Source organism: Dysidea avara, chromosome 1 (assembly GCF_963678975.1).
Source record: "Dysidea avara chromosome 1, odDysAvar1.4, whole genome shotgun sequence".
Lineage (NCBI taxonomy): Eukaryota > Metazoa > Porifera > Demospongiae > Dictyoceratida > Dysideidae > Dysidea > Dysidea avara.
The window spans coordinates 57,792,202-57,804,359 of record NC_089272.1 but is presented as its reverse complement, the minus strand read 5'-3'; the positions used below and the strand labels follow the sequence as shown (position 1 = coordinate 57,804,359).

Genomic DNA, 12,158 nt, shown 5'->3' with positions numbered 1-12,158 from the left:
TTGACTTCTATGAAATGCCTATGAACTTTACAAATGGATATCACAATGATCAGATTTGGCATTGCCACGAAAGTGTACAACCATGAAATATAACAATGACTATAACGTGTCTGGAAGTAGATACTAATGCAATCTATGAAAACACTATGACTTTAAATAGCAACTGTAATTAATGCCCATCATGTGGTATTGCTGAGCAATCAGTCATTGCAACTGTGAAAATTAAAGTGAAAGTACTAGAAATTTTAGTTCAGTAATTAAAGTAGTTTACAACATGTACGGTACTGCCCAAGCGCAATGTTGCACTCGCTCGCACACGCAACTTTGCTTGAGATTTTAAAAATCACTAATTAAGGGGTGTGGCAACTGTTTTGCTTGCAATTTTCATGAACGAAACAGCTGCCACGTTGTCTCACGAATGAACCAATTGCCACACCCCTCAATTAGCGATTTTTAAAATCTTGAGCAAAGTTGCGTGTGTGAGTGAGTGTGACATTGACTTAGGCAGTACCGTAGTTTATATATAGTACAGAATCTTGAGCTTTGTTTTATCTAGGGATTGCTGGCTGAAGTCATCTGAAGGTTCACCTGAAATGGTGGAGGTGGTCATGTCATGGGGTTTCTAGGCCAAGCTATTGAAGTTAGGAACTCATACAAACCTTCACTGTATTGTTATTAATGCAGTTATAGTGGGTGTTTACTGTGTGTTATGGTACTGAACATGCATAGTTACATTATAAGTGTGTTCAGCTGCTTTACGGTTATCTACAAAGTTTACACCACTCCTCAATAAGCAATTACAAGGAACCAGAGTTACCATATTATTGCAAGTAAATAATATATATATGTTCACGTTTTGGCAATGCAGCTTTTCTGAACAAGGACTGGAACAAACTCTTTGAGATTCAAGGGTGACCAAAAGAAATGGGGCAGACCAGGTACAAAACATAGAACATATTGATTTTTCAATACCTTTCATAATTTTGATTCTGCATAAGAGGTCTTATGTAGGGTGTTGCATCTTCAATTATTCTTTGAAAGTGGTACAGACACATGTAGATACTTTATTACATGGTAATAGTGCAGCAACATTGGTGAGACCAAGAGCTCATAAGCGCTGAAAGGTGCAATAAGTGCCTTGCGGCATTTATGAGTTCTTGTTCAGACCAAGGGATTGTTACTAGAATATTAATCTGTCATGTCAGGAAAAGTAAATGTATTCACTTATTAGTATTAATATACTTCCAACACCTGAATCAAAGACTAAACATTCTGCGTTGTGATAAGTACGTTGTTAACTACTCTGTGATTCCAGAACTTTCAACCAATATTTAACTACATAATAACAATACACTGTAGCAGTAGAATGGGGCATGGTAAAATGTATGTTTTTAAACTGTTGTGATTCATAATGAGTTGTAATTCATATTAATTTTTTGAACTTTAATTCGTGGTGTATGTACAAGTTGAGTACGTACACTACAAATACACATAATAATGTACAGTATGTGGCATATTTACATTCATATACACACATACCCCAGCACCAACAGCCCACGCAGCAATCAACAAGTTACCCTGGCAATCTCTAGCTTCCTCTTGCACAGAATGGCATGGTCCATCAGCATTGTTAGCACCAACAATATCAGTCAGATCAGTACACTTGTAGGCCAACATGTGGTGGACATGGGCAGTGGTCTCAGATGTTATCACTGGTTCAAACTGTATGGATTAGACACAAAGAATACAATCACTTTCTTCTGCAGTATGAAAACAGACGGTTTACTGCTATATAAACAAGTTGATGTTGTGCTACTTCTAAAAACCAGGTGCCATGCAGCTAGCTAACTAATCTGGAATTAACTATAGACAGTATATGCTACTATGAATTAACCAACTATGTATTACTATTAATATTTTTACAATAGGGTTAGTTTTGGGTTGTGCAATAATATTATTAGCTAATTCTCGTATTTCGTAATTCATGAAATATTCGTAATTCGTTCAATTACGTTGCTATGCACTGCTAAGGAACCGTTTGGTAAACAAACCGCTTTTACCAACATATTACGCACAGAAGTATCTTCTAAACTGTTTTATAGTGTGACTAACGTGTTTTTTCCCACAAATTCTCTCAACAAAGCCTCAAAGCTGCTCTTCATTTTCATTCGCATACGTAAGGGATACGCCCCCTTCCAACTCGAAGCAATAGGCTATTCCTGGTAGTGTACGAGGCCTGCACCGTTGTTTTTCAGTTGTTAGGCGCCTGAAAACCTCAAGGGGAAGGTAGTCTGAGGAAAGTCGCCACACCCATATTTCAGTCCGCCAAAAAGAAACCACCTCAGAGCAAAGTTCACCTGTGCAGAAGTTTGATATGGACTTCATTTCACTTTTACTTCTTACGTAAAAGCTGCTTTTACCATTATTTAATGATTTTGCTCACGTGGGTATGTACAGACAAACATATAAGTAGATAGGTAGATAGGTAGATATGTAGATAGGTACACACACACACTTTTACGGAAACAATTACAGTAAACCAGGCGCGCGCCCACAGCCGGCCTTTGGCCGGCTGTGGGCGCACGCCTGGTTTAAAAAGTGGCTGAAATGTTTCCCATTCATAAACTCTAATATAACATATGTATATGTACACAGAGTTAATAAGTACTCTAATATAACAGTTAGGATTTTAAATTACTTGACTTTGTGAAGTTGATAATGTAACTGTGTTAATCAATTGCATAATAATACATGTATGTAGTACAATGCGTCAAGCGAAGTAATATGTGACTGGGCCTGTGAAAATAGGGCATGTGGGCACAATCAATAGTATCTTAGTACTGGAATCACACAGTACAGTAATACTGTATATTATGGATCATGAAGGTTTGGGCTTCTCTCACCAAAAATATCACCCTAAAACAAGCCTCACACTACCTTCATGGCACCTTGGCAGTATTGATTAGGTATAACCAAGCCCAAAAGTGTCTTCAATATTACCTGATCATGAAGCACTTTCAAAGATGCTACAATTTTTTTTAAATTTTTTTATTTAGTGGAATTTTCTACTAACTGACTAACGACTTCCTTTAGACAAGTGTAACTCAACACTGGCTAAGGCTACGGGTTTGATTTTTTCACTGTTTGACTGATGTCACTACATCCCAAGATGTGCCTTTTGGTATGCTGCAGTATGTACTACAATACACGCATCATGGACTTACCTTTGTCCCCTTTCTTTTTGCTGATAGCTCAAGGTGTCAATTCACAGTAATGCAATGGCTTCCCTACATTTGCAAATGGAAATCATTCGTATTTTCCATGGTGACTGCAGAGGAACTTCTCCTACTGTTCTTTGTTCGTAATGCTGAGAATCAGGCTGAACATAGCTGAAAACAAATTAATAATAGCCACTTCCAAGTCAGCTGGTAATTGATAGTTGAAGCATGCAAATTGTCTGCATTTATCGTGGTGACTGGATTGATTGTAGAGGGGCTTCTCCTTCATTTGTAGCACTGTGTAATGGGCTGAACATAGCTGAAAGTGAAGCATAATGGCCACTTCACTTTCGAGGCAGTAATTTATAGCTGGGGTGTGCATTCAGACGAAAACATTTCTTTTGATGTGGTATGCATGTGTTCACCAGTCATAATAATGTTACAAAAAGGTAACAAACAAGTACCGTATGGAGGAAAACTTTGGTAGAGGAAAACTTTGGCAAATTCGGCAATTTGCTACAAATCCGCCAAAGTTTAACTCACCAATTACTTGTAGTGCCTGAGATTGCCTAACTTCAGGGGTGTAGGAAGTATGGGTGCCATGGGTGCTTGGGCACCCATAAATATTCCAGTGGCGTAACTATAACGGTGTCAGCACACTGTACCATATATTACTGAAATGATCGAGATACTCTAATAGAGCAGTCACAGTATTCATTCAGTCAGTAGTCAACTATGTAGTTATAAATTGATTATCAGCAATACAATATGCAGCCATTGTTATCAGCTAGAGTCTTTTTTTTTGTCTTCAGCTTTACCACTGGGCACCCATAAGTTGAATATCTTCCTACGCCACTGAACTTTAAAGTACTTGAATACGCCAAAGTTCAAATGCAATTTAGATAGCTATCCACTAAAGTTTACCCCCACCAATGTTTCCCTCTATACAGTATAAAGGATTTTAATTATAGGTTTGATTAAGCATCATAGTAAATAGTAGGGAAACAAGGGAGGTCTCACCTACTCCTGCAGATATACTAGTGGACATTAATCCCTAATTCAGTCACGGGTATAGACTGAATTAGGGATTAAAGTCTACTAGTATATTTGCAGGTGTAGGCAACCTCCCTTGTTTCCCTACCTTTTACTATGATCCCTAATCCGGCAGACTTGAAATTCCTAATTTTCCCTTATACTAACTATTTGCATTAGGAAATTTAAAATTCAATAAGGATGAAAATTGTATGGGTGACATAAAAAGTTATGAGTCATGAAAGTTTGAAACACACGACAAATTTTATGTGTCCACATGCCCTATTTTTGCAGGTTGGTCACATATTTAGTTCCTGTTTGTAACTTGTTATTGAGTTTTACTAAGTCTTGCATTGCAGATTTGCACACACTGTACTATTACACAATGAACAAGAATCATCAACTAGTACAATATGTACGTAAGTAAACCACCTTTAACCTAAGCGGTCTCAATTTACCTACCCAGGATCAGCTTTAAGAACACCACAATATATGATTGCAATATTTTGAGTATATCAACACTAATTGGCCACCCCTCCTTCCCTACCCTATCTACCAAATGGCTCAGGAAGGATACTTACAGCAGTAACGTAGTGTGTAGTATTGATAATTGTATCAGGCAGTCGAAACGTTTTACACCAGTAGGTAGTATCATCACTAGGAATGGTAACCTATAACAAAATACAACAGAACTTGCATAATATCAATACATTCAGGACAACCATCATTATCAAAATGTCCTAATATTCCAGGGTTCAAATTCCTATTTAGTAGTGTCTTACAGTGGATACAATATGATTGAATATTTTGCTATTTGTGACCTCTGGTGATTAGCCAGTGTTATCAAATGTATTTTATACTCAGGTAATGGAATACCTGGCAAATTTGTAAGACACCAGTCATTTTCCTTAAGCTACATAATGCACATTTTCAATGCTATACATTATACACACATTTTCATTAAGGAGATCAAGGAAGGACACATTTGCTGGTGGAGGAGGCTCCACAATATTTCCAAACAAGTTGATGATCATGGACTGACGGAACTGATGAACTAGAATATCATCCTCACCAGACGGATCATTATCATTGTAGGCAAACAACAGGTACATGGTATCACCCTGTGTGTGAGAGAGAAGTACAGTATGGGTGTGTCAGTAACAGGTTTATGTCAACACAGATGATAACACACATACCATATCCCACTATGTGATGTGTGTGTGTTACACATTCAAGGTACGCATGCATACATGTACATGTATACATGTATACACTCACTGCCTCACACACACGCACACACACGCGCACACACACACACACGCACACATTCTTGACTTCCTATGCAGAGATCCACCCAAAGGGATGCTAGCAACCTAATTACAAGCAGATATTTAGGGCAAGTGAGTGAGGGAACACTTCCAAGGAAGGAGGATAGGCTACAAACGGAACCTGAGTTTCCTAAGTTCACCCCCTCCTGCAATGTCCAATGTGTACGTATGATGTAAGTCCCATTGTTGGAGAACTGTGTACATCCAAAGCAAGGGAACACTGACTTACCTCCATACAGTCAGGGCCAAGGGTGATGTATTAGTTATACCACCAACATGTTAGAGGTCTGTTACCAGGCCTACCATTAGAATTTGGCAACAAAGGCACAGGCATGCATGCATGCACACACATACACACACACTCACAAGCACACACATGCACACACTGCACTACACATGCACACACTGCACTACACATGCACACACAAACAAAAAAAGCAAAGCTGACGGCAGCCATGCAAACCACTGTCCCAAAAACAAGCCTGCATTTGAGTCTTGTGCAGACAAATCTTCCTGGGCCATGAATAGAACCCTCCAGGAGTCTCACAAAGAATGGCTGTGGAACCCAAAGTTCCACAACTCAACAGTGCTAAGCAAGACAAAGATAAGACATTTGTTTACCAGGTTCCCCTCAATGTTACTTCCCCAGTTGACAAATGTGAGGGAAGTTTCTTGCTCAAGGAAACAACAACAGTAACGTGGCATCAAGCCTGGAACATTTCGATTACAACATCAATTCTATAGCCACTTGGCTATGCTGCCTCACACCATACACACGTACGCACACACTACATATGCTACACATACACTGTACATATACATTTAGTATCAATGTATATTACTTACTACATTAATAGTGATATCATCTTGCGTATCACATGTTTCCAGCGGTCGGGCCATCTCAATAATAGTATAGCCATCTGTTTCAGTAGCATTGTACAGTATGAAATCTTGTTGAGCATCTAGACGGGGTAGACCACGTCGGTAGGCATATCGGTCCTACAAATATAATGCAAACATGCTATAGATGTATTCTAGACTGTAGAGTACTAAGAGTAGATACATGTGTAAAACATTGCATCACGTATGATTGTATGAAGGCTGCCAGCACAGTAAACAGTATGTCATTTTGTGTGTTGATCAAACTGTAAGACCTTCAGTGCTGGTCACTGCAGCTCTATAATAATAAACATTTTAACAGATTCAGAACTGCAATAAGTTTTGAAGAGTGGACCATTGTTCACTGTGCAGAGTTCTTGACAATTAACACATAAGGTGAAATTGTTACTGTAATTGCTGTTTAGCAATACTGGTGAAAACCTACACATAGCTACCACCTCAGCACTTTATAAACATATTACAGTTACATACTGCATACATGTGTATCTCTGAGCATCTAATTAATTTTATTTCTGCTGCTACTATGTAGGTTTGAGTCGTCCATGAAAAGTCATGAAGATATAGTAGGAGTAGTAATAGATCCTAAACTAACTTGGAAAAAATATAATAAATACTGTCTACAATACTAGCATTGTTATGTCATCATAACTTGATACCCTGCTCAAGCATATCAATTGAACCATATTGCTACGTAACATCTATGTGACCTATAATAGAATATGTTTCCACAATATGGGCTCCTCATGCTACTCAGGACATTCACGGAATTAAAATGCTCCAGAGCAGAGCTGCTATGCAGATTAGTTTTTGATAAACAACACTATAGTTTACTGAAATCTCTTGGCTGGCCATCCCCCAAAACTAAAAATCTTATCTTTAAGCCGCAAAAAATTTAATTTCTATACCCAGCAATGAAATTGTGGAACTCTTTACCTATAGGTGTAGCTACATGTAATTATTTTGACCAATTCAAGTCACACAAAACATGTAGAATATTCTGTAATAGAGGCTTACATTATTAAATGGAAATAAACAATGCAGCATTGAGGACTTCAGTTCCAGTCAAAATACTTCTCGCTAAGAAAATAATTTGATAATGTTCAACTCCAGGGTTAGGGTGATTTATGTAAGACTTTAAGGTTTTTAGTCCCGCCACCATATTGTTTATGCATATGTAGCTATCCATGGTTCAGGATGGTCGTTCTAGCCTATCAAATCGCATTGTAGCTGAAGTAAAGTGTCTGATTGGTAAGAAAAGAAAAATGGCATAGGGCCCAAAACTAGCATTTGTCACCAGACCCAACTCAACACAGTGGATGAGGTCTAAGCACAAGACTACACTGTAGTTGGCTACAACAAAAGTACTTTAAATGCATTATTAATATTCATTTGGAGCAATAAGTAACTGTAACGTATTACGTTGTTGCAGAAGTATAGAGTAATATGCTAACGCATTACATTGTCAAGTAACTTTACAAACTTTACATACTGGTACAACACATACAGTATGTCAGATTGGTATGAGATCATGAGGTCAAAACATGTAGGATTGTATTGTTGGGCAGTCCACAAAATATGAATTCTGTTACTTAAAATGTCTAATCAACCACAATGACATAGCACATCCTGCTGAGAAGTTGTCAAATCTTGTACTATGGTTTCACTCTGAGTAATCGTTTATTAGTAAGATACCTGCAATCTTGTTTACAATCACAATGAGACCAAAAGTAGCGAAAATCTATTCAACACATGTAGCTAAACACAAAGCAAAATGATGTGATTATACTGACAAAGAAATTGTATTCAGGCAGACAGCTACTCTGTTAGCAGGGATCATGGTAGTTGGTTAGCTAAAGCCTTCACCATCATCTTGATTACATATATAGAACTAGACTCACATTTGCTGCCATTCTCATGTATCTCTAAAGCCTCAAATACAAATTTTAGCAACTTTACAAATTAAACCTCTACAATGCTCCATAGCTTGCCATGCCCTCATTTTTTGCTCACTGATTACGATAGAAAATCTCGATTCCAACTCACTATTTCTATGCCTTGTCTAAAACACTTAGGCACTAGCAATAGGTATCTTCAATGATTTAAACACCATGAGTGACATCAGTAATAATTATTTATGCCAAAAGTCAATTCAAGCTTTCAAATCCTTGAAGACACCTATTATGAATGTATAACTATAGTCTGTTCGCATTCACCCAAGCCCTCGTTTCTTGTTAATAACTCTTGCTACATGGGCCAGCTGCCCAAACATCTGTGAAGCCAATTAAATGCTGGAACAGTTTATCAAAAAAGCACTTTGATATGGGCAAGAACAAGTGAGTTGTGAGGCTTTAAAAATATCCCACACATTTAGTATAGATGTTTCAGGCAAACAAATATGTTTACAACATGAAAATATGCTTGTTCCAGTACAAAACCATTTGGGGTGAACACATGTTCAACTCTTTGATATTTAGTACTATATTTGGCGGGCTCAGGTGAATGCTCAGGTGAATGCATACCGACTATATAATATTATATATTTTTAAATATTAATAAGGTAGTCAACAGTATAACTACTATGTACCATACATCGTAGATATTATATACTACGAACCTGGGATTGCGTACTGACTTTGTTAACACTTATCAACACACCAATCTGTGTTGTACTTCAATATATGATCTTTTGTTAGTTATAGTAAACGTTTCCTGTAAAACTGGTGTTTTAATAATACAAAGGATTTAACCTCTTCAACGTTTAGTAGGCAATAAAAGGATATGCTAATACACCTCTAAATAGACTGAATTACCAGAAAAATGCTTGAAATACAGCATGAGCATTGTACATGTGAAAGTGATTTTACAAGTCCCAAATTTTGTAAATTTGCCACCATATTTCATCATGTAACGACTCAGAAAACCATGCTACAATCATCATGCCTATCTTAAACCGTCCATCTGTATCCAGTCAACCAACAGCATCGCCATTTAACATAAGCTGAGAACCCCAAATACCTTCTGAGTGACATGAAACACCCATGAAGCTGATACCACTGTTGTACCATTCAACTCATGCCGATTTACCAGCTTAGATACTTAGCCAATCAGGATTTGTCTTCTATAGCCATTTAAACTGTAGAGGGTAGCAGATGTGATGCTGTAGAGCCAGTACTGTGCCGCCTATTACAACACTTGCATGGTAGACTACAAAGAAAAAATGTTAACGAGGATTGTTCCTTTAAAAACTGGTGGTACGCAATCCTGGGTACATAGTGTATAATTATAATAATATCTATACAAATTTTTAAGGGATGTAATTTTCGCAGTTTTTAGCTGTCCTCGAAGCAAATTTTTCGTCGAGACCAAATAAGATAGCCATAATATATAGTTAGTGGAAAAAGCATGATCCATGAAAATACAATTGCAAACTAGTGATGCACCGATTAATCAGTAAAATAATCGGAAATCAGTTTATCGGCCAAATTTCAGCAATATCGGTATTGGTAATTATTAGCAGATTATTTAGCCGATTAATCTTACTGACCCTGATGGTATTGTTTTCATAAAAATAAGACAAAAATGAAGTTTGAAAGTGACAATTTTACAAAATATGTGTGAAATTTTGGTAAACATAAACATCGGATTGGTTATCGGTATCGGCCATATATGATTTTCAATATCGGCTAATCAGATAATCGGCAAAATCTCTTATCGGTGCATCACTATTGCAAACATTTTTCACGTTTACGGTACTTAATTAATGACTTGCACTTGAACGTCATCATTATTATTACTATCTTTTTGTCAAACCACATGCAAGGGATGATGCACAAAAGGCTGGGCATGGAAGCATGTTCCCCGAAAGGGCAAACTAACATAGGGTTTCCACTCAAAATAGGAAGGTGATTCATTTTGTTGTTTCTGGAGATTTTCAAACAGATCTACCTTTAAGATAAAGTAAACAAGTGTTAATTCGTTATTGGATTGTTTGCAGCATTTGATATCAGCATAATAATTTTATGTACATCCCTCATATAGGATTTCCGCAGCAAAATATTATTGGCTGCACCTTGAGATTGCTGTTACACCACAACTTACTGTAATTTAATGTTCATAATTACAATACTTGTGCACATAACATGAGTATTAAATGTTTGTCAACTTGCTACTGTTGTGATGATGCTCAGCTCTTTTCATAAAATCTCCAGAACTACAAACTAAAGTACCTAAACACCTTCTTATTTCGAGTTGGAAACCCTAACTAACAGCAGCAGTACAACTGAGACACAGGCGCACAAAACTACTACAAAAACACTACGAATAAAAGTAGCTATTTGTGAGGTACTGCCGGCTATCCCATTAGAGATATGCAATTTTAGCCGCGGACTAGCTACCCCATGGGCCACATCAGTCGTATCAGTGAGGTCGACATCAACTCGAGGGTGGGAATATTCTACACTACTTTCACAGCTATCTGCGAGAGGTACACATGAACACTTAACACTCCTAACTCACTTGTAGGTAACCAACTCCAGAATTGTTTACCCATCCAATAGCCATGTCTGTATCTGGCATCATTGCGTTACGGGAGAAGCCAATTCCCACCCATCCCAGGCTCAGAACCTTCACCGCCATCCTCAACAGCTGATTGTCCCGGTCATAAGTATAGAAGAACTTAAATGTAGCAGCCTCGGGGTGGCCATCGAACTGCAGGTTCAAACCGAAGTCGTATCGGTCAGGTATGTCGTGTACGGCATACGAGCCGAGAGCTCCAAGGAAAAGCAGAACTACAACTGGTAGAACTCCTGGCATGTCCACTGGTTGAATAGTCTGGCGTAGCCGACTACTGGTTGAAGTCGATTTGACCATAGATATTTGACCAGCTATGCAATTAAGTTTATGGCTTCCATACTCTCTCACGTGCGAGGGGTCACTATCAGAGGTCAATTTCAGTTCGCGTATTTGCTAAACTACACTACTGGAAGAGTTCTCATGAAACCCCAATTTTGAAAACTCCTCTGAAAAGACCTATGAACTCCCGTTGAAACTTTACCAATGAATACTCCATGAAATTAATTTTCAGTTTATAGCTACTGATTTGTCCAATGAAAACTGATCATGACTACGAAAATAAAAATTCATTGGGGCCACCAGTGAAATTTAGACTTTCCAGAGGTATCTTTGAAAATTTCATTGGATTTCAAGGCCAAATTGTCCAATAGTGATCATGATCAGTCAATCTTACGCTTAGCTCAGTGCTATGCAGCTTTGAAAATGTACAGTAAATCATTGGGCCGGTATATCTTTGCGTCTATACGTGTGGATTATTAATACAAACAATAGCAAGCTAACAGCATTTAATTAAATAAAAGCCAAAAGTCTTGATTGCCTTGCTCAAACCGTGTGCACAGAGAAGTGATGGATAGAAATACTTGGGATCTGCCATTGGCACTCACGTGACAATTTCGTCAAATTATTTGTGTTAAACAAACCACATGAACCAATGATTCTTCGAATTCTGATACTATAATCTTAACTCCAAATCTTCAGTTTCAGTTTTGAAGGCTTGTGATGAAATGTTGGCTGTAGAATCCTGTGCACACTAAGTTGACAGCTCGGTTGAGAGGGATTAATTTGATGATACAACCTGTAGTTCTGTACTGCATAAAACTTGTGCTTC

General features: G+C 37.8%; 1 protein-coding gene across 1 annotated transcript in view; it reads right to left on the bottom strand.

The window, feature by feature from the left end:
* LOC136237752 (DBH-like monooxygenase protein 1) overlaps positions 1-11,377 on the bottom strand; it is a 38,742-nt gene extending 27,365 nt beyond the window's left edge. Inside the window, exons 1-5 of the mRNA XM_066027965.1 lie at positions 10,994-11,377; positions 6,425-6,577; positions 5,204-5,371; positions 4,832-4,921; positions 1,540-1,722 (exon numbers count right to left, since the gene is read on the bottom strand). Coding sequence (XP_065884037.1) covers positions 1,540-1,722; positions 4,832-4,921; positions 5,204-5,371; positions 6,425-6,577; positions 10,994-11,347 — 948 coding nt within the window. The 5' untranslated portion in view covers positions 11,348-11,377. The remainder of the gene's footprint in view (positions 1-1,539; positions 1,723-4,831; positions 4,922-5,203; positions 5,372-6,424; positions 6,578-10,993) is intronic.
* Positions 11,378-12,158: the final 781 nt, after the last annotated feature.